The following is a 23493-nucleotide window of genomic DNA, read 5'->3' as shown; positions in this document are numbered from 1 at the left end:
GGAGTTCTGGGAGAAGTTCAAGATGTTTGTCTGCTGTAGTGCTGGTTGAGGGACAGAGGAGGGTTACTGGTAAGACGGGGAATTGGATATAAGAATAGTGTGAATAATGCTACGTCAGATAAAATTTTGAAGGTAATTTGGCGAGGGAAATGGGAAAAAATTCCTTAAAACCAGAACACTTAAGGGTTTAAGAATGTTCTCCCAAATGCGGGAGTTGACAGTTCAACCTGGCTGGGTACGTGTGTTGGGAAGGTGGGGTGTGTCAGGTGAGTTTCTCTCTGTATGCACTGATGGCATGTTCCTGCTCTTCAAATAAGAGCATGGGGAAACTCTTCTTTCCCCAGGTGGACTTGCAGTTTGTCAGCATTTTTCAAATAATATTTGAAATATTAGGAAATTAACTAGTCAAAGCATTTGCAAGTATTTAACACAGTAGATCACACACAAGTTTCTTGTTTATGAAATTTTAGACCTAAATATTGTGTATCTTTTTGTCTTTATAGTGATGAAGCAACCATTATCTCAGGGACAAAGCTTGCTAAACAAGTTTTGAAAGAAGTTCAAAGGGATGTAGAATCATGGATATCCTTTGGAAACAAGCGACCTCATCTCACTGTCATATTAGTAGGAGACAATCCAGCTAGTCATATCTATGTCAGAAACAAGATAAAAGCAGCTGCAGCTGTAGGTATGTGTTATGTAATATAAATAATCCTTTGGTAAACACAAGATCATGTTATCTAATGATAAAAATATAAAGAAAAGAAGGGGGGGAAACCCCCTTTATATCTTAATTTAATTTTGCGCTGTTTTATTCCTCATGTTCTCTGATGACCCTGAAGAAAGGAAGTTGCATTGACATGTGAAGAAAGTAGTTTTAGTGGCGCATGAACGGCAGCCCTTTGTTCAGTGTCTTAAAATGTTCTTAGGAAACAGTTTGCACCCTTACGGTTAGAAACTGGAAACTGAAGGAGAACAGTGGGAAAGTTTTTTCGCAGTTAGTTGTCTTGGTGAATAAAGACTGTCAGAGAGAAATCATGGCAGTTTTTAGTTGTTTCTGCAAGACACTGATCATTTCTGAATGTGAAATACTTGCTTAAGAGCTGTTTGGATTTTTCACTGGGTTTTTCAGCCCACCTCCAATTGTGGTAGCAAGCCCTACTACCCCAGAGTTGACGGGAACAGTGACTAAGTAACCAGTTTCACAGGAAGATATTGAGAAGAACCTTTTTCTTCATAATGTCAGAAATTTCTTTATGACGTCTATCTTCATGTGCACCTGCTATATCTCATGGCATATCTGTCCTGTTGAATGCTTTAGCTCCACAGTAGAGCCAGGCAAGCCAATCCAAAACCAAGGCTTCACAGCTCTGAACACAAAGGACAAGCATAATGAAATCAAACGGTAAAGCTAAATGAGTGAATAACTGGGATAAAGCCCACTCACTGCAACTTCTCATCTCCAAATGAAAGACTATAATTGCCTAAACGGGCAACTTCAGTGTTGCTGTCGGTGAAACTGCCTCTTGTGAAGTAACTGCGAAGATTTTCTTTTCTATTAATGAGTTTTGTCCCACAGAAGTAGAAAAGCTATCGGATAAAATGCCAGTAGTGCTACTGTAGCTTTATCTGTTCAGTTTCAGTTGTAATTCTCAAGAGCACAATTGTAGAAAAGTTACATGCTTTGTGTTCCAACTATTTCTAAATTGTTGTTTAATTTTGGAGTTAATGTGTCCGAGTAGAGATTAATTTATTTTTTTCTCTGTGTTTCATGTCAAGTATAATCTTGCAATCTAGAAAGGCAGCATTCAAGACCAGACAGCGAAAGCAGAATTTTTAGCAAGTCCTTCATGGCTAAGACAGTTGTTAAGCATTGGACAGTTTTTTAGACAAAATGACTAAGCTATCGGTAGATAAATGTCCTGATACTAATATGTGTCTTCTGTTTTTGTTTTTGATCAGGCATTTCTAGTGAGATCATACTGAGGCCTAAAGACATTTCTCAGGAAGAACTCTTAGATATGACGGTAAAACTCAACAAGGATTCAAAAGTTAGTGGTTTATTAATTCAGCTACCTCTCCCAGGTAGGTGACATCTTTTGTCCCCCTCCTCATATACGGTCAATGTAAGAGGAAAGAGTATGACAATTTTGGGTTGCAAGTGTATCTTGGTGGCATAAGATGATCTTGAAAGAGGACATGTGTAATGAAGGATTAGTTCAGACCTTAAGTTTTTTTGTTGTACACTAGCCTGCAGTTCATTTTAAACAAAAAAGCAAATTGAATTGTGAGAATCATTTCGTACTGTCAACCTTGCCTTTTTTTCAAGTTCAGTCAGAGTGCTATTTCAAGAAATTTTCCTCCAGTCATGCACTTTATCCAGTTTATTTCTCTTTGTTTCTTTTGTAACACGTTGCACTGTTTTGCCTTGAACTCCTAGACCTTGGCCATATTTTCATCCCCTATGTCACGCCAAGGGATGCTATCTAGCGGATGATGCTACGGCCTTTCTCATGGTGATTCCAGGTTTTGCCTTAAACAATTGTTTACATTTTCTATGCTGCCACTAATGTTCCGGGTGAACTTTGTGCTGAGGTCCTAAAAGCCTCTACTATATTCTTGGTTTTTATTTCTCTTCTCCTAACTTGTAATAAAGTGTCAGTAAAATAGCACTTGGCAGTAGCTGGCAAAATGATGTTTTGGCTGTGATAAAACTTGCAGTTTTCATCTAAATCTACGTAAGTCATCTTAGCTAAATCACTGTATGCTTCCTAATGAAGAGGTACCTAAATTGCTAGAGTCGTCGTAATAAATTGACTGGCTTGTTGGGTTTCATCTGTCTCTATTTCCAAGTGTTGTCTTTTATCATATGTTTATACTGTGTGCTCTGAAGGGCAGGAGCTATCTTTTTGGCATGTATAGGCATGATTTCTAGCACTAACTGGGACTCCAGGGTTACTGTTTGTAAGTATCTCTGATGATAGTGAAGTTGAAGTCTTGGTCTTTGCTTTCAGACAGTTGTCGCTGCCTTTATTCCACATGTACGAAATGGCAAAAATTGGGGCAGGTGCTGAACGTTACAGGGGAAGAGATACTTTGCACGTAGTTGTAATAAACATCAGCGTTGGCGATTAGCAAGTTGTGCGCTGTGTTTTTTATGAAAGCTAGCCTAGATAGGCCACTGGTTGAAATAAGTTGGCCACAAGGTGGAAGTGTAACATAGGCAAGGAGACTGCTATCTTGGACACTGAGAAAAGAACTCTGGGAGCTGATGGCATGTACCTGGTTTACTTTGAACAACATCTCTCCCACTACAAGCAGATTAGGGGAAATGGGTCATGTAACAAATTTTCATTTCAGCATTAAGAACTCGTGCAAAGGATGGAGTACAGACAGCCTAGGGATGGAAGTCTGTCTGAAGCGCGTAGCGAAGGAAACGGACTCATCCACTGGGCTCCCAATCCACTGTTGTGTTCCTCAGAAGCATGGTCTCATGTGTCACTTGTTTTACTTGTGTCAGGTACTGCTTGCAGAGATGCTTTTTTTTTTTTTATGAGGAGGATTGCTCTTGAGCTGTCTGCCTTCATGGCTACATAGTTCAACAGTAGACTTAAGTCTTGAAACTTAGTGAATTCAAACCTGTTCAACATTTGAAAAGAAAAAAAACCCTGAATATAATTCTAGTTATGTCAGTTCAAATGTCTGATGCTAGTACACTTAAATGTTTAAGCCCTAAAGTAGTTGTTTGAAGATCCCTCTCAGGAACTTCGGTATGCCTGTCACAGTAACTACAGGAAGAATAATTAGCTTTCCTCGAACCTACAAAAATTGCTAGTTTGAGGCCTGGCTGTTGCCTGCCTTAGTAAAATACTTAGAGTAGTTCTATTGGTAGCAGAACTGTTTTCAGTATTGCTTTGTCTGTATAGTCCAGTTAAATATGCAAGTTAGCGCCAACTGAAAATGTTCAGCAAGTTCTTTCCATAATAGACGTCAGATACAACTCTGATTACGGAGTTACTTCTTTTCTCCCAAAGGAACTTCAGAAACGGAAGGGCAAAAAGCTACGTTAGCTCATTTTCCAAAGTTATTTGAATTTGCATTGCAATGGAAGGAGACAAAGCCTAGAAATTGTCATAACTTTATCAGTGGAAGCTGCTTATTCCAGAGTTGGGCTTTGTGTAGGGGTTTGGGTTTTTTGCAGTAAACCACACACAGGTGTGGCTGTTGATCAACTTGGGGATAAAAATAGAAGCAGAAAATAGCTTTGTTCTCTTTCACTTTTGTGAGCTGGAGCAACTTAACTTTGAGGATTGTCATCTTTGCCTGGGGAAAACTTGCTTTCTGTGCACCTTCTGAGTACATTACTTCTGATGTGGTAATGGTGTTGTGGAGAGTTTCCAGTATCTTTTTTTTTAAATTGCCTGCAAGATGGCAATGAAATGTTAGATATTTAGTTGTGATAGAATGTGAAAAACTAAGACTTTTCTTAGTTGCAATCAGCAAAGTAGTATCAGAGAAATTACTACAGGCGTGAAGTCCCTTTGTTGTGAAAGACTGTGCCAGCCTAAGCGTAGCCTGCTTTGGTGGAATTGACTCTCCAAATCGTAGCAGCGTCCCAGTATAGCTTCTCAAAATTATTTCCAGGGAGCTCATTGCTGCTGCTGAACAGGTTTCTCCTTGCTCTGTGTCTCTCTTTCTTGATCCATGTGGTATGTTTTCGAATCCCTTTGCTGCTACGTTTTTACTGTCATCAGTCTTCCCTTTTGAAAAGCTGTCTTTATTTTTTGTATCTCAACATTAGAGGCACATGTTGTTTATTGTGCAAATAAGAGTCTTTGCATATGTGTCAGAGTAGCCCAGCAAGTGATGCCCCGTGTCGCCTTGCAAGTTTACTTAATAAGTGAAAGGGTGAGTGCAGAGAGGAACTTGGCCTGGAGAGTAGCTTGGAATGACAGCCGGTAAGTTTGTATGAATATCGGTTGAGAGGAGGCTAAGCATGGTCAATGACACTGACAGTAACACACTTAAGAAATCATTTTGCTCCCCTGGAAATAAATGAGGCTATCTGCAGTGAAGTGGAAACGAACCAGCAAAATAGCTTTCTTGAGGCAAATAAAATCTACTCATTAAGTAACATAGTACCTGTTTATACAGTTCGAATTGGTTTTGTTTGTCTGTTTGGGGATGGCCTGCCCGAGATAGTCTTTTAGAAGTGTCTCTGATGAGGCAAGGAAGGTGTCCACATCCTCTTTTCTGAGGCCCATGTCAGCCTACTTGTTCCCAGCTGTGCAGCTGCATTTCTTCCCAGTACTACGTGACCTTTACTAAAGTTCTGCAAATCAGTTTTGAGTGGGGAAAAAAGCAGCTGTGTAAAGCGTGACTTCCTTCCCTTTCGCATGAGTGTATCTATTCTCTGTCTGTTTCTGGCAAGCTGAAGGCAGACAGCAATGAGGACGTGTTTGTCAGAGCCATCTTCTGTCCTATCCCAGGTGCAAAGAAAAGCGTGGCTGCTGAGTCGTCGTTTGATGAGCAGCTAACTTGACAGACTCACAGAATCATTGAGGTTGGAAAAGACCAATAAGATCATCAAGTCCAACCGTCAATCCAACACCACCATGCCCGCTAAACCATGTCCAAACTTGCATAAGGTTATCGAGGTGTTTTTTTGGTTTTTTTTTTTTTTTCAAAAAATGCTTAAGAGGTTACTTCCAATTTAATTCTTCTTTGTTGTTTTCATTCACTAAGTTGACATCAAAACAAGATTATGGTTGCCTTCAATCTGCACTGGCTAGTTTGACTTCTGAGAGGCTCTTTCATCAATGTACTTAACGTCTTAATTTCCACAGACCTTTCTCATTAGGATTCAGAAGGAAACGTCCTCCTGTCTGAAAATGGAGTATTAAATCGTAAATCAAAACAGTCTGGTGTAACTCTAGGGTTTTTTTAATTGTATATCTTTTAACAAGACATTACCACATTTTAAGTTTTATAATACGTGTGACGTCTTTTAATTAGATGGCTCCTTTTAATGCAAAATCACAAAATACCTGAGTAGAGCTAGTTGACTACTAAATTGAAAGATCATATCTCTGTCTTTACAATATTTTTAGTGGGAATGTCTGAATTCCATAATCAACACTCATTTCCCTTGATTTATCTTTTTTTAAACATCTCATTATGCTCCCTGAATTCGACATTGGGACGTATTGCCTCACAGTCGCAGAGTTCTATTAGGGATGTAGCCTAGAATGGGCATTGTATCATTATGTAAAAGATGCCGAAAATAATCATTCTGAGATGGAAGTAAAGCTGGAAGTGTAATGCTGGAAGCAGTTTGGGACGTTATTCAACAATGAAGCAATATACTGAAATTGTGACTGAAGTACCACTGGGGAAATAGATTTATTAAACAAAGTTTGCTTTTTGGGTCAGTATGGAGGTGTTTTGTAAAGCTGATCCTCTGGAGTGTCTTTACTTATGCAAACTTGATACTTGAGTTTGTAACTTTGCAGAGGTAGGACTGGCTAATGCATATTGTTTTCATAATCGGTACCAATGTTTATGCAGCATAAGCTTCAAGCAGTTGCAGACCTACCCCATATCAATAGTGCATATGGAGAAGGTTCATTATGAATAGATATGAATGATACATTATGTGCAGGTGTCATCATTTAAGCCATACTTAGTGTTTCGAGCTCATCAATATCAAACAATTTTATGCATTGTCACAGTTTTCCAGTGAAGTGGGATATCCTGTGGTCCTACTGATTAGCGAATTACTACAAACAGTTGTATCACTGTAAAATGGAAAGGCAGAGGTAGGCCTGCAAAATTATTTCAGCTTAGGTTTCCATACATTTGTTTAACACTTGGGTCCTTTGTGATCTTTGAGACAGGTAACACACACAGTAACTTTTTTTCCTATGGGTTTTTTTTTGGTTTGGTTTGGTTTGGTTTTTTGAGCCACTGGATAATTAACACTTCCAGAATGCGGAAGTGACTTTTAAGTGTCTTGCTTAAACATTTATTTTTATAAATAGTGAGTCGTCGTTCTCAGCTGAGCATTGGCCTCATATTTTGACCGAATCTGTTCTATTAGTAGTGTCACAAACGGAATAGTTTTATTTTCAGTACATGAACAAAAGGTGCAGTTGTAAGTCCTGCCTTTAGAGGGGGAGAGTAGTTTATTCATAATGAATAATAATAACTACTCTAGTTACGTCTAACTAGTGTGTTTCTCTGTGTAATGATTCAGATATTATTGATGACTCCTGACAAGTAAAAGAACTGTAATTTGAAAGCAATGTTTTTCCTAGATCACATTGATGAACGAACGGTTTGTAACGCTATCGCACCCGAAAAGGATGTGGATGGATTTCATATTATGAATATTGGACGTCTGTGTCTTGATCAGCCTTCTATAATACCTGCCACTGCTGCTGCCGTGTGGGAAATCATAAAACGGACAGGTAAGAAACTGAACTGTATTGAAACTCTTTATCTCAGGAGATGAGTGGAGGAGAAAGTCAGGTGTGAGTTAAAAGGTCTAGGTTATCTAAATGTATTGGGCTGATTGAAGAACAAACGTTTAGAGGATGAATCTAAATAATAAGGAGGTGCCAAATAGATGAGATCTTTTGCTGGTAGCGTAACTATTAATTAAGTGTAGACAGTAGTCCTTGTAGAACACTTGGGGAGACACTTTGCTAACTTATTTTCTGCATTTTATAATGTTGCAAGGACCTTTCTGTGATATTGCTGGCCTCGTGATTACTTACTGCATAGATTTGAATGCGTAAGTTCTTCTGGGGGAGGGGGAAGAAACAAGAAAAAAAATGGGAGCATTTAATTCAGTGCTAGAAGGGGAAAAGAATGCATATGTATTCAATAGTTGTTATTTTAGAAGTATATTATACATATTCTTATTGGTAGACATAAGAACTTCCGTTTCCCTTTGTGGTCAGAGAAGAGAACTGAAGTCCCTCCAAAAGGTGATTTGGATAATGCCAGTTTTGTTTCTCTAAGGTGAAAGCTGAAAGTTGTTTTGTGGATTCATCCTTCAAATTCAGCCTTGTGGATTTTTAAGTCATGTTGATGTCAGCAGTCCACAACAGCAAATGATTATATGTTGGGGATTGAGAAGAAGGGTTTAGGTATATCAAAATATTGGAGTAGTTTTTTGATAGTTTTGTTTGTTTGGTTTGGTTTGGGTTTTTTTTTCCCTATAAGGAATACAAACATTTGGAAAAAACGTTGTTGTGGCTGGAAGATCTAAGAATGTTGGAATGCCTATTTCAATGCTTTTACATACTGATGGGGAGCATGAAAGGCCTGGAGGTAAGTCCGTGAGTGTTGTTTTCATGTTTCCATTTGTGAAATCATGAAAATGAAGCTGGCCAGAGGGTTCAGATAAAAAGAGAAAGCTTTTGTCCTTTGTACAATATTTGCAACCACAGCAACGAATTAAATGTGCTAATGTATTTCGTGACATGTTCTTGGGAGAGCAGTTTATGGACTCGACTTTTTCTGCTGTTATGTCATGGTTTTGTCCTCCTTTTGAAATAGCTGCTGTTTAAACACAGTTAGCACTGAACGTTGAGGGTCATACCTGACAGTGTGGCCTTAAAGAGCTACCGAGGTTCACGTGATGTTTATGCAAAACAATATAGCTGTATGTCTTGTCCTCTTGATTATGTAATATTAACGTCAAGTTTTTCTTACACATGAGTGCACCCACTCACACACACACATATATATAGAGAGATTAAAATAAAAAAACAACTATGACATGATTCCTGTGTTATGCTCTGTTAGTTAGGTGATGATTATGAAAATCTCCAAATGACCAAAAAAGTACCTTGTCAGTATGAGCTCTATGATATTACACGTTGGCCTGGGGGATTTTTCTGCAGTGCAGTTTATATCCCTGTGGAAATTGGGGATTGTAATGGAAATATTTTTAAGTAATCCTAATTACAGAAGCATGCATGTGCTGCTGTAATTGTGCTGTAGAAAGAAAAACAAATATCATTTAAATAGAATAGTGTCCTTTTGCAACTTCATTTTGATGTTAGAAACTGCCAAGGTGGTGTGCACAAATGAGGTAAACATGAATGTTTAATCCCAGGCATATTTAATAGGAGTGGAGTGAAATCTGTTATTAATATAATGAAACACTAAAAGCTTCTCACTAATCATAGAGTTGGTTTTTCCATTCAGCCTCTGTGGGAAAGTTGCTATTTGAAACTTCTCTCACTGTTTGAATTGTAATTACCATCAGTGCATAATTCTGGTCTCATCCCCATTCCCATGAAAATTAGCAGCATTTTTGCCATTTGTGCAAATATTGGGTTATATATATATTACTGGCAGTGCAGTTCGGTGTTTGAAATAGGCTTTGTACAACACAGAGTTATGTTGTAAACTACTTGCAGGTTTCTCAGTTGGAAATGAGAGACTTGGTGACCCGAGATTCTTTCAGCAACTTGTTACAAAACCCACAGAAGTTGCATGGAGGTCTTTTAGCTGTAGCTAAATACTGTTTTGTAGCTTTCAGCTTCAGAGTCAGGTGGATCCGTGGCTTAGTTGTGTTTGCTTGTATCCTGGGTTTGTAGTTCTTATTTGATTGCCTGGTAGTATGACTTGTTTGGGAGCCTAGTCCATGAGTTGTTTGGCCTATGAACAAACTTTGTTGTGCTTCACGGTTGTCTGCCTACATTCTGATTCCTGACATAGTACATGCTACTTCACTGGCAGCCCAATTTACTGGCATTGCTCTTGATGCTATGTATGTCAAGTATTCTGTGTAGGGACAGAAAAACGTTTGGATAATCCCTTACCAACAGTGAAGCTGGAATCTAGATGTAGAAAGATTTAACTCATTGAAGTTATCTTTGCTTATTGTGAAGAAATGGATTTATTTTTAAGGTGGTTTCTCTTTTTTTTTTTTTTTTCCCCTCTAGCCTTCCAAGTGGCAGTATACTGTGTGAAGCAGCTGACAATGAGAAAACCAAGGAACGTTTTTACTCATTTGACAATAAGTTAGCATTAGGTATGAATTTGTACAGGGTGATAAATATTTTCATAGTTGGGTTAGTCAGGTATATTTTTCATTCCTGACTCACAGATCGGGCTGTCCTTGAAGATCTGGTTGGTCTTCTGCAGTTAGCTTTCTTTCTGGCTTCTGCCCTGAGCAACAAGAGGCCAGCCTGGACAGCGTGTGGAAGGGAAGGCAGGCTAGGCAGTGGTTTCAGCTTTACTTCAATGGCTATCAGAATTTCTGGATGTATTGTGACAGAGAAGAAACTGAAGGCAGCTCAGATGAAATTGAGTAAGACAGTGAAAGAGAATGGATAAAGCTAAAATGTAATGAGATCAAGGAGGTGGAGCTAAAGGAAAGGTTGGCAAACATAAGAATAACAGCTTAATTGGAATCATGCTTTCCACCTGATTTCCTAGTGGCTAATAGCAGGACAAAATTTGCACATTATGGTCAGAGACATCTGTCAGGATACAAGATGAGGTAGCTTTAGCAAGTGTGCTAAGTTTCTGGATGAAGTATGTTTTGGAGTTGAAAATTACATGTTGGAGTTGCTAATTTTATTTTTTACCAAACAAAGGCAGGCTTTGCTCTTGAGCACACGTTTAGAACAATTTGAACATGTCAATACTAATGAAGTGAAAGCTTTTTTTATTCTTTTCTCTTTCGCGCGCGCTCTTTCGCGCTCTCTTTCTCGCGCTCTTTCGCTCGCTCTTTCTCGCGCTCTTTCGCTCGCTCTTTCTCGCTCTCTCGCTCTTTCTCGCTCTCTCGCTCTTTCTCGCTCTCTCGCTCTTTCTCTCGCGCTCGCTCTTTCTCTCTTTCTCTCGCTCTTTCCTTTCCAACTTGGGAGGGTGAGGACCAGACAAAACCTACAGTTAAGTGCTCAAAAAGAACTTTCTCAGGTTGTCAGTCAGGGTAGGGTATTATTGACAGTTCGGCTGATTTGATTAAATAATTTTTACTGAGAAGTTATGCAAGGTGTGTGTGTGATACCTGGTTTGTGTTGTAGGTTTTAGTTGTGGGGTTTTTTATAGATTATGAACAAAACTGAAAAGCTAGGGTCTGTCTCCATCTGTGATATTTTGTATGTAGAAACTGTAGTGTCCTGCAGGTGGCAATAGCCGGTCAGATCGGAAAACTCTCTGAACCCTTACAAAACGAATTATGTTTTGTGTAGGCAGGTCAAGAGACTATCTCGATCTTATAAGCTGGTGAATTGACTCGGCAGTGTCATGCAGAGTCTTAACTGCTAAATATCTTCCTCTTCTTTCAGCAAAAGTAGCAGTGTAAAAATAGTTGTTTATTTTCTCTTTTGGCATGATTACAAATAAATGGAAAACCTACCTTTTCTGAGGTGTCTGTAAGCTTCTGGACTGCTATTCTGAAGGTAGGGACTTTTTTTTGGTTTTTTTTTCTTCTTTTTTCTTTAATAGTGAGAGCTATTACTTGGTTTCCGGAGCTGACTACAGACACGTTGCTCACTAAAATCTTGATGGGAAAACAGCACTGATAGTATTTCTCAGAGGTATGAATATTTGTAACTCTGGATTTTACCCGTTGTTTTTTCTCAGCTTCTCTGCTGCGTACAGAATAAGTGGTCAAAAGAATCTTATTGTGTATATATTTTTGGAAGTAATGGTTGTGATTTTGGGCAAGAAATGCTTCATCTTTTGTTTACAATACGTATCAGAAGATTCCTCTATTCTATTCAAGCCTTTCTTTCCAGAATCCAGTGATAAGTCAGTTTGCCTCTCATGTGTCTAGGGCGGCCCTTCAGAGAATCACTAAGTTTTAGTGTGATTGATAGAGCATTAGCTAAAAAAAAAGCAAAGTGTGTCACGTCAAAGAATAGGCATGGTTCCTCTGCAAGGGGACAAATGATTGGTTATTAATATGTTTGGAGAGTGAGGCCTCCAAAGAAAGAAAACTCTGACCATCTCTACAACCTGTGTACTGCTCCCTCAAAATAGTACGTGTGTGGCCTACGTACAAACGAATCAGCAGCTGGAGATGCGCTGCTTTAGACTGGCGCAAAGTGAGGAGTATCAATGAGTAATACTTCGGTCCTGTTCCAATTGTTTTGTTTGTATGAGTTATTTCAGGATTGCAAAGGTGTTTAAGGAAGAAAGATGAAGGAATCTTGACATGTAGGCTTTATGTACTGGCTGGGATGTTGCTACCTCAAGAAGGGTTACTGTGGAGATGTTTTGAAGACAATTAGCTAAGCTCTCAATGCACTTAAATTCATGGCAAGTTGTAGGAGGTTGGTGAGAGAGTTCTGAGTTTATGGAATCGCTTATGCAAATCAGTACTTTTCTGTTCTCATCATCCGAAAATTTCTTCATTTGCTTGTCTTTGAGTAGACGATATGGGCTAGAGAGACTGAAGGAAAAGAGGGATCAAATATGAGGGGAAAGGGCAGAGAAGTCAGAGCACAGACAGGTTGAAGATGAGATGCTTGAGGAATAGAGTTAATCAGATGAGAGGCACAGATTAGATCAGTCAGACGTTTTCCAGAGGAAGCAGATGTGGTGGTAATGTCTAAGATGGCAAAAACTTCTAGTTTAATGGTTAATAATGTGGCTCAGGAGTCAAGGATGAGTGGAAGGTGGAGATGAGGGGATGTAACAGCTGAACACTGTGCAGTACAAATAGTTGACAGGGGAAGTGTTGGGAGGACTCCTTTTTGGTAACTGTTATCTTTGCTGTTGCCTTGGGCAGACCTTGAGGCATCACCACACTTGCCGTTGGATGCAGTATGAGACTGCAGTCCCTATCCCCGTGACAACTCCTTTTGTGTGTAGTTGTCTTTCCTCAGTATCTCCATGAAGCAGCACAAGGTTTTTCATGTCTTACAAGGAGGGTTTATTTGTAGCTTCTTGACCACCAATGTGGATACATGCAGGAGGAGGCCCCAGATATTTTGGGTTTGCCCAAAAGGGTCTGAACTTTTATTTATGATAACTTCCTACTCTGATGTAGGAACTAAGGGTTCAGCTGGTTTTGTTTAATCAGAATATACAAGAGATGGTAGGACACTTGCAAAATTCTGAGCACCTTCTTCTCCAGTCTTACCCATTCCCGTTGTTGCATTTGAGCTATATAAAATGATGACTTGGAATGCTGTGAGCACGTGAAAAAATAGATGCGTTGGATATATTGATTCCTTCAGTTGTTATAAACCTTGTCAGATCCATGCAATGAGAACTTGGTAAATGCCAACGGTGCTGTTGATTGTGTTCCACCTGTATATTCAAGAATGCGTCTCCTTGATGAAATCTGGTAGCGTTCCAGTCAAGAGAGGGGTTTTGCCGACTGACCCTTGCACACAATTATTGGTCTTCAGGATTTCTAAACAAAGACCCTTGGCCTGGCAGTGTCCTTATTGTCATAGCTACTAGGCTCATTCCCTCCGCAATCTGGCCCTACAAAGAGAAGAGCCTCTGTTATCTTCTCCTGTCGTTGGCCAGATTATCAGCTGCGTTAATTCTCGGGAGTGGGAATATCAGCCAGAAATAGTCCCACTTCACTGAACTGGAATTACCAATTACTTCTTCAACACTCAAAATCTGTCAAAAACATGGGCCAAAGACTAAACTCTGACTTGAGGGAAACGCCATTATGAAGTTAGGGCACAGGTACAGGGAAGACTGTGGCCTTTGTTCCTGTCTACGCAACAGAATGCCCAGGGAAGCCTCTAGGGAGCTTCAGGACAGATGAATGGCAGCATGGTTGAGGACGGAGATTCAAACATGGTGATCTTGTACTTGAACCTTGAGTTTGTGACCAACAACTGAGTCTGACGGCACACTATACAAATTACGCCTAATATGAGTAGACTCCGGATTCCATGCTGGGTTTGCTCTATGTAATTCCACTGAATGTAATGAAGATGATCAAGGAATAAGTTAGTCCACGGTGTATAAATGAATTCATCCTGTGAGAATTTTTCAGAATAAATGTGTTCATACATGCGAACAGCATGTGTTGTGAGCTTTCTGCCTATGCTGAAATAAATGATGCGTTCGAAGACACATCTGATGATCACCTGTACTGTTGTTTGTGTACCCAAGTCAGTCATTTGCACCTGAAAGTAAATGCTATATGGGCATTTTATATGTGACAATTAATTGATAATCTCTTACATTTCAGGTGATGCTACAGTGACCATTACTCACAGATACACGCCAAAAGAGCAGCTCAAGATCCATACACAACTCGCTGACATTGTAATAGTAGCTGCAGGTAATACTAGTTGTTGTTAGTACTCCAATGACAACGATTAAAACCTACAGCGTCAACTTTGGTGTTTCTGGCGGTGGCACTACTAGCTATTTCTCGTTTCAGCAAATAATTGGTGCTCGTGCTTGCTGAGGGTGTTCCAGGAAGTAGGATTTCTTGTTGTAAGAAGGTCAAGTGATTTGACTCTTCGTTCTTGCCCTTCACATTTGCACTTTTTACATGAATTGTTTCTCGTCACATGTGACACCTTTCCCTTAGGGAGACTTTAGAGTGAACTCAAGATTGGGAACCAGTCGGTGCGTAGTTTATACAGGTATAATTATGTAAATTAAAACGTTCTCCGTGCACTGCAAAAATCATGAGTCATTTAAATTTTGACAGGAGGGTTTCTTTAAATCGGCTGGAGGCTGCATTCATAAAACAATGGTACTTTTCCCTTGCTGTTAGAATTGAGGGCAACCCTGCCAAATTAACTGGTAGTTTTGGTAATATATGTTATTAACAACTGAATTATTATTTGATTTTTTTTTCTTTTACAGTTATCATGTAAGGAGGAGGAGAATGGTAATTGCCTAGAGTAAGGGGTCTGAAAAATCAGTGTCTCTATTCTTAAAGCAATGTGGAGTGAAATACTTGCAGTTTGACTAGTCTAGAACGAAAAAAACAAGGAGAACTCTGCGTCTGAACAACCTCTGGTTTTTATTTATGGGTATTAGAAATAGAAATATAAAGTTATTGGAAAAAAAAAAAACCAAACAATCCGACGTAAACTTGGGTAAAATTCTGTGTCCCCTCCCAGTGCAGGACATCCTTCTGCTCTCCTACCATTTTGGAGGACCGCATGAGGATTGTGTCTTTGTTCTTTTCTCTTCATCATCTTCAAGACCAAAGTCTGTCTTACTTATTTGCTAGATGAAGACAGATACGTACCTGTCGGAAGCTCATCACTTCCTGTTGAAGTGAGGTGTCCTTTGCTGCAGGGCTTAACTGCACTATCTCTTTCTCGTGCAAGGCCGGGAACAAGAAACGGCTCACTTGTCCCGCGTATGATTACTCAACTGCGGGCCTGACCGGAATTCATGCACCGTGAATGCAAAATAATAATGTGTGTGCTAATTGGAAATAAAATAGTAACTTTTTATCCAAATTCAGTGCTTCCAGTTTAATCATCACTTCTGATTTTTATGCTGAACGTGGTTTGTCATCAGTTATGCTCGTAGTTAAACAGTTCGGTAGCAATTCAGCCATGTTTGTTCTTCCCATTGTTTCCCTCGTGTCATTTGTAACAGGAGCATGATACAACACTCATGACACAACACGAGATATACTTGGAATGATGAAAAAAATGAGGGCTAGATTGTGCGAACAGTGTACAGCCCTGCCCCAGTGGATGCTCTGGGGAAGATGACACTTTCTAAAGTGGAATCTCTCCAAGGTTCCCATCGGTACCATGCGCACAGTTCTTAAGTAACTTTGGGATCACGCATTGCCCGGAAATGTGTGACCTGTTCAGTGAGTGTTGTAAAGAAATTAACTTCAAGAGCTGCTGTCATAGGCCACTGTGCAGAAAGCTGTGACAACAGCTTTTTGTGTGTGTCTGCATATAAGAGTGAGATTCCTGTTCTCATTCTCCTCTTACCATGTGATACTTCTAGAAGAGCCATCTGCATTCTGGCTCCCGGCTTGGTGACTTGTTGCAGTGAGTCTGTTCATTCTGATGTGGTACTCTTTCTCTGAGGAGTTTTGTGTTCACTTGCATTCATGGCTTTCATAACGCTTCAAATCAGGTGCTTCTTTTTTTTTCTCTTGAGTCTGAGAATACCCGTCTTCATATGTTGTCTCTCCTTTGCCCCCAGCCTTGGGACCCTGGTTTTCCTGCTTACTTTGATGGTAATTATCCATGCAGTTTACTCCTTCCCCTTCATTCCCTCCCAGCTCCTTGCATTATAAGTTCTAACAATGCTGCTCTTGTCCAGCCTACCCCTCCCCTAAAATCCGTGTGTCTGCTTCCAGGTGGAGCTTCCTAAACTGCCTCAATACCACGCAGCTTTTGCATTTCTAGCCAAAGCATTGTGCTTCCTCCTAAGCACACTGGGCCCTTGGCATCCCCCTGTAGCCTTTCCTGTCTTTGCCTGCTATCCCTGCTTATACAGACGTCCCACAGAGTCTGTTCTTTTTGCCATCGGCCCAGACCCGTAATAGAAGAATGAGTGCAGCTTGACCTGTGGTGCTCATAGAGCCACCGTGGTACTTCCAGGGCGCTGAAGGAGGCAGTAGGCAGTCTTTGACTAGTCAACCTGCTGCTTTTGCTCTCTTGGCTTTCCAGTCAGCCTTGAGAGAGAAGACTCATTTTTCTGCTGTGTTCGGAGAGGGCGTAAAGAGGAGAAGGAACGGGAGTGCCGAAAGCCAGGTGAAATTCTTCTGGGACTACTTGCGCTGTCCCTCGGGACATGGTCTGTGGTCCTCTTGTATAGGAGTTGCTCATTTGTCAGAGCCTTTTATTCAGATAGTGGCTGGTGAGCTTTCTCAGGAGTTGGCTATTTTACAGTCCTCATACCTAAGCTGGGATTAGGTAGGGCTTTGTTTCTCTTTTAAAACGTGATTCGTCATTTTCTACGAAAATTACCAGTGAAAGATTTTCCCACATTCTTCAGTCGGTGCATTTTAGGAATAGCTGCTGTAAAGCTTATCTCTTCCTGCTTGGTATGTAAAGTAGGCTTAGGTAAATAGATCTGCTCATTTGGTTTGGGGGTTAGTTTATTTGTTGCTATTAAGTATTTGGCCTATTATCAAACCATTTTACAAAGGGTGTAACTGTGCAGCTTCCGTTAATATGCTTCCATCCCTATCGCACACAGATCATTTACCCCCATAAGGCTGAGGCATTATCCAATTACCAACCAGCTTGCAACTGATTGCATAAGGGTGTGATGAAGTAGACGCAGCCAGATGTTATCAAATGGCATAAGACAGAATTTGAGGTCTTGGCTTGCTCAACATTAGAAGCAGAGTTTCAAGCTTGTGTCCTATGGGGGAGTGAGAAATGGAGAGCAAAGAAGGTTCTTGCATTGCCTGTATCTAAATGACTAACTGGCTGTGATCCAGCACTTTAAATGAAGCCAAAGCTCTTGCATTTTAGTGTTTGCCGCCAATAAAACTACAGTCTCGAGCCATATGGATTTGCTTTCTTTTCCTTCTTACCTTTTTCTCCCCCCTGAGAGACAGCTGCTTTGGTAGGGAGAGGGGAGCCCTTTGGAGATACTCTATTACTAGGATGAACATTCCTCACAGAACATAGAACTGGCGGAAGTGCTCAAGAAGCAAGGTGAATTGTAATTTTGAAGTTGGAATTTCCCATCACTCAAAGTTGGAGGTTGCATGGTAGGAAAGAAGTTTAGGAGGTCATTTAAAGTGAATGCAGAGAAGAGATTGCTGCTCTTGCAGTTAAGGTATGATAGGTTAATGCAGATGATGTGTAAGGACTTGATATTCTTGGCTCCCCTATCGCATGCGATGACTTTGGTCTCAGATGCTGCTTTGCCTAATTAACATTCCAGAAGAAGCTTCATTTGTTGTGACTGTGCAGGCATAAACTTTCAGATGTCTCGTCACACACGACACTGCTGTTAGTAAAGCACTGCTTTACTACATTTGTCCTAAGACAGCCTTTACTGTCATTAAAATTGCTTTTTGCAAATGGGGATCCTGCTGACCTAACGATCCTGTTCTTGCAAGGAAGATCTTTTCTGTGCATCAAGTGGAGCTGTCTGCATGCTATAAGACGTACTAGCTCTAGCTTCAGCACGTTGGGGAAGCTATATGAGGTTGATCTCCTCAAAGTAAATGTGTGCTGCTACCCGCAGTTTGAAATCCCATGCAGCAATGATGTTTTCCAACTGGAAGATGTTTACTCTCTCTTGCCTTAGAAAATGGAGTTTTGCCATCCCCTTCAGTAGGACCCCACTCAGATTTTGTGTGTAATTCGGTTGTCATTTTTGTTCTTAAGTTGTTTCAATATCTAAATAACTATTGTGGTGTTTGTTGCTATGTGTATAGATAGCTCAGCTGTGCTGACTGGAAACATATAGCCATTGACTCAACTCTTTATCTGTACCTTAAAGTGACCTTTTAAGTCTGCTGGGACCTGACGGTTGAACATTTTGTGATGAATATCAAGATGCTTAACTGTGCTGAAGAAATATGTTGCGTATGAAAGAGCTGAGGCAGCTTGTTGCAACGCTCTGTTTTAGCTGGAGTTTTTCAATAGCAAAAAAGTCGTACCCCAGGACACTACGCAACTGTAGCCCACTGAGAGATGATGAAGGTCTGTAGTGCTGAGGCCAGGCTGGCTTTGGTCAAGCTGGGAGTTATCCCAATTTGCTACAAATAGCAGGACATGGAGTTTTGTAGAAGCTCCCCTGTGAAAGGTCTGGGGTTACCAGGATCACAGTTAAAATTGCCTGTTAGTCGAGTGTGTTTCTTGAACCAAAACCAATCCCATTGCATAACTTCTGGTTTGGGTTGTGTTTGTGGGGTTTTGCTCTCTTCTGTGGTGGTAGCAGTAGAAAGTAACTTAGAAAAGCCTCAGCTGTCCCAGATTCAGTTTCAAGCTGCCATCCTGCACCCGTGAACAAATTTTGGTAAACGTGTTTGCCCAGTGTCAATGGCTTCGTTACCTAAGGAGTGAAGAGACAGAGTGCCATCTTCTGCACCTCGGTAATGTTTGAATGCAGGCGGTCTTCCCGGTTTCCCTTTGCTGTGTCCATGCGGAAATGGTAGGAAAGCAAGGTGGGAATGGTGTTCTGACTCCATACTAGCACCCCGAAAGTGCTATTTTGTACGTGGTAGTTCAGTCTGCTTTTTCAGATCTCCAGTGGTAGAGACCTCCTGATTCTTTCCTTGGACTGCTTGCTTCAATGTTCCTTGGTTCTTGTGGTTAAAAAGATCTGGACAGTGCAGCAAGGGAAACAAACATAAGTCTATTATTGTTGTGTTACATTGATCATGGACATGGGGAAAAAAAGCATAGTTCCTCTTCTTGTGCCAAAAGTTTTTAATATCCTTGAAGGCTGTCGTGAAATGTAAAACGTTAATTCTTTGCCAAGTGTCCTCATAATCCTCATTGCGGTTGGTGTTTTGTAGAGATGTGAACAGACAGATCAGAGAAGTCTAGCACCCACAAGGAGAATATGGTGTCCCAGCTGACGTCATATGTGGAAGACATTATTGGGGCTTCTATGTGTATCTTGCAGTAGATTGATTGTGTGTATTCGAGTTGAGTTGATCTACCCCCAAATTCTTTTTCTGAAAAATTACCACCTAATCAGTTGTTTGCTGTCTTGCCTCTGTGAGGGGTTACTATTTGTATGTATATGTGCTGCCTTTTCTTCCTCCATGTTGCATGTCAAATGATACTTGATGCTTTGCTTCTTTTTTCCAGTGGCACTTGAAAGCTAAACGTACATACTTAAAGTTCGTTCATTCCAGCTTTGTGTCATCTGCACCTTGTGCCACTACTAAATAATAAGTGTTCTCTATTGTCGTGCTAGTCATGTTATAAACGAACACGTGGCCCCTGTGGTACTCCCTCCGCATACGCTTTTCGTTTTTGTAACGTACCATTGGAGCCTCTTATCTGGGTACAATTAACCAACTAGTCTTTCATCCAGTATGTTTAATTTGCTCGCTTATTAGAAGATGAGGTGGAGAAAGTTTTACTTGAAAGGCATCTCTCCTACAGATTGAACTGATGCTGATTATTATGGGTAAATCTGAGCTGACCATTTTATTTTTTCGTGTTCTCTACCTGTTGCGTATAAATGACAGGAATCAAAAATAAGATGGCAGGGTAGATCAGATTCTGTCACCATGCTAGCATTTTTTTTTTTTTTTGTAGCAGTGGTATTTCATGTGCTTCGTGTTCATTATTTAAGTAACTGCTTGAGATGTGGAGGTAACAAGTAAAGTATATGAGAAATCTGACAAGTCAGGAGTAACAGAAATCTAATACAGGTATTAAAAAAGCAAAGATCGAAGAAAATGCTGTGGAGGTGAAGTACATGGCTTGCTTCAGCAGTTGGCAACGCTTCTGGATCAACACACCTCTGACAATACTAATGGTTTCTGGTGGCTCACAGAGTGTCTTTATCATCCAGCTTTTCCTTGGAAATGCTACAAAAGGGACTTACTGCCACAAACCAGCAAGTACTGGCATCTTAGAGGTCATGTTGACTATGTTTGTGACAGCATGTTTAGCTGAAAATATTTAGTCAAAAGGAACAAATACCACCTTATGCTCGCATAACTACGAACTGTGTGAAACTGAGGAATAATTGTTTTCTGTGTGTGAGGTATCAAGAAAAAATCAAGTGAAAGAATTATCATCTTTTTTGTGCGTACGTACGCGTGCATGCACACCACTTTATATAATTGGAAACGACTGCCGTAGGGCTACCTGGCTGTGTTAATCAAATATACCTTGATGATTCCAGGTATCCCGAAGTTGATTACAACCGATATGGTCAAAGAAGGTGCAGCTGTGATTGACGTAGGCATCAACCATATCCACGATCCTCTTACAGGAAAGACCAAATTAGTTGGGGATGTGGACTTTGAAGGTCAGTGAAAGACTCTTTATATGAAGCTGTGTGATAAATTTATTGAAGTTTGTGGGATTTATTCCTGATAAATACTTGGAATAGCCAGTGTCTCAAACGAGACGACGCTTGCAGGAATTTTGTCTAATTTATTTGCTTAAATAAGAAAACAAACTGTCTGTTTGTATACCTGCTCTTAAGAAATGGTATGCTGTTTAAGAGAGGAAGTGTTACTTTTAATTACACATACCAGCAACCTTTAAGAGATGCAGATGAGCTCTTATGGCAGCGTGGTGGCAGAAGATGCTTGTGTCCATCCAGGTTTCTTTAATCCTTTGTGAGTCTGTGAAGGGTTTTGAGAGTAAGCAATAGAAGCAGTTTCTGCTCTAGCACCAGCATAGGGTCTCCCGCTGTTCATAGCAAATATTATTATACCACGGCTTCTTGAGCCTCCTTTAACTTACAAGCTCTGGCTGCACACTTGTGTGTGAAAACATTAACTTCTGTTTTAGAAATATCCTTTATGCTAAGTTTTAATGCGGATTCACGATTAAGCTGCTGAAAAACTTGGTCCAAGCAAGTCTAACAGATAAAAATTTGTGTTACATATTGATCTTTTTATGTTTAATGTGTTGCAGAGCAAGTTCACAATGTAAGTTGATTAACTATCTCTGCTCTGGAGGAGCTCCAGACTGGAATAGCAGGATTGTTGCAGTTGAAAATTAAAGCTTATTGGCAGAGTTGAGTGTGGGAAGCTTAGGCAGCATTTACCCACATTATTAATGGTTCTCAACAGTTCCTTATTTTGATAAGTATGAAAATCACCCACGGGTTTTTTTTCATGGTTATTAACATCTTGGCTGGCATAATGTCTCAAAGCTTAATTATATTAAAAATGTTTCTAGCCAGCTGTATGTGTTTGTAATTACATCACTCCCTTAGTTCCTGCTTCTTTTACTCATCCTACATGATACCCGTCTGTTTAAAGTCAATGAAATTACCTCCACGAGTGTAGCTAAGCGATTGTCTCGGCATACATTTGGAAATGTATAACCGTATGTGTACAAGAGAGCTCCAGCAGAAAAATACTTTTAGAGTACAACTTGGAAATTTTTGTTTTGTTTTGTTATTCTACGTGCACTATCAGAAGTAAAAGGTTATGTATTCGCAACGGAACTGAAGTACAGATAATTTTCAGGATTTTGCATTTGCTTTAGCAGCTATGGGAGGAAAAAAGCTATAGCTTTGAGAAATATGAAATTGTCTCCTTTTCGTTTGTTTTCCTGTAAATGTGAGACCTTCTGAATGTAATGGAGGTATAGATTCAATGGTGAGGCTGTGATTCAGAGTTTCAGCAATGCACTGTATATGTCTCGTCATGTCTGGTGTGGGTTGTTCTCAGGATTTTACCTGGGGGGAGGGAAGATCCAAAAAAGAGGGAGGAACTTCAACTTGGATTATGCCACTACAGTTGCAAGGAGCATTTCACTGTGCGTTGCCAAAGGGAAGTTGTTGTTGGTTCATTGGTATCGGTGAAAGTTTCACTAAATCTCTAACAACAAAAAAACCCATCCCAATGTATACAGTACTGAATACTAAAAAGTAAATCACCCTTGCCAAGTGTTTGATTTGACAGTTAGGAAATGGAACAAGCTAGTGTGTTCACATAGCAAATCATTTTATCATTTTTCTCCCTTTGATCACTTGACTGAATTTGTATCTTAAGCCTAAGTGGAAATTATTTTTGCGGGTTAAGGCCAAGTATGTAAATGAATGGCATGTCATGCAGCAGCTGTTTAACATCGTGTGGCCCACCGATATCTATTGTTTCCTCATCCACTTGTTTAAGTAGAAAAATGTGGCCGTGGGGAGAGCACAGATTTAATTGGGCCATCAGAGATTGACTTCAATTTTTAAGAAGCAGATGGAAATGGCTTATTTCACCAGGTCATCGAACCGAAAATCTCCCGTAGAGGAAATTAAGTTTAGTAGGTGGGTGGAAAGTGTTTCGATTCGGTTTTCATATCGTAGCAGTACTTGGATGCCATCCTTTAATCTCTAGGAGGTAAGGTAGACACTAAAGTTTATTTTTATCTCTTTAACAAAAAAGGATGCCATTTCATTTTTTTTCTCTTGTTTTTCATTATTGAATTCAACATAAGAAATGCTTGGAGGAAAAAATGCCTACCACAGGCCAAGAGAATTTGATAGCTGCACAAAAAAATGAGTTTTGAAGTTTTGAAAAGTGTTCTGCAATCTGCATTTGAGTCATGTCTGCTTCTGTTGTAGGCAGCCCTTGACCTTGCCCCGGACAGCGCTACCCACACTGGGCTGAGGACTGACCGCTGGCATATGCCGGTGTACGTGTGTACACGGTCTCAAGCCAAGAAGCACGCTTTGGCTGTCCTTTAAACTCAAGTGGATGAGGAGGAGCAACAGGATTGTTTAGTGTACTTACAAAAATTTAACAGTTGAAGACTTGTGTATATCACTACTACAGCTGCTGTAATGGTTGGCTTGGTAGTAGTGGCACCGGGGTACCTCTGTGCTTAACCGTTTATTTTGGGCAAAAATTCCAGGCTGTATTATGGAGTGCCTTGAAACAGTATTTACTCT

The 23493-nt window shown here is 40.2% G+C and overlaps 1 protein-coding gene across 1 annotated transcript in view; it reads left to right on the top strand.

Annotated features, from left to right (window-relative positions):
- Window positions 1-503: 503 nt before the first annotated feature.
- Window positions 504-23493, top strand: part of MTHFD2L (methylenetetrahydrofolate dehydrogenase (NADP+ dependent) 2-like) — a gene marked incomplete at its 5' end in the record, with an annotated part of 28720 nt that continues 5730 nt past the window's right edge. Inside the window, 6 exons of the mRNA XM_010283177.1 lie at window positions 504-688; window positions 1963-2085; window positions 7317-7469; window positions 8230-8337; window positions 14192-14284; window positions 20773-20898. Coding sequence (XP_010281479.1) covers window positions 504-688; window positions 1963-2085; window positions 7317-7469; window positions 8230-8337; window positions 14192-14284; window positions 20773-20898 — 788 coding nt within the window. The remainder of the gene's footprint in view (window positions 689-1962; window positions 2086-7316; window positions 7470-8229; window positions 8338-14191; window positions 14285-20772; window positions 20899-23493) is intronic.

Source organism: Phaethon lepturus, unplaced genomic scaffold (genome assembly GCF_000687285.1).
Source record: "Phaethon lepturus isolate BGI_N335 unplaced genomic scaffold, ASM68728v1 scaffold11280, whole genome shotgun sequence".
NCBI lineage: Eukaryota > Metazoa > Chordata > Aves > Phaethontiformes > Phaethontidae > Phaethon > Phaethon lepturus.
Note: the sequence above shows the minus strand (reverse complement) of the source record. Positions and strands in the feature narration are given on the sequence as shown.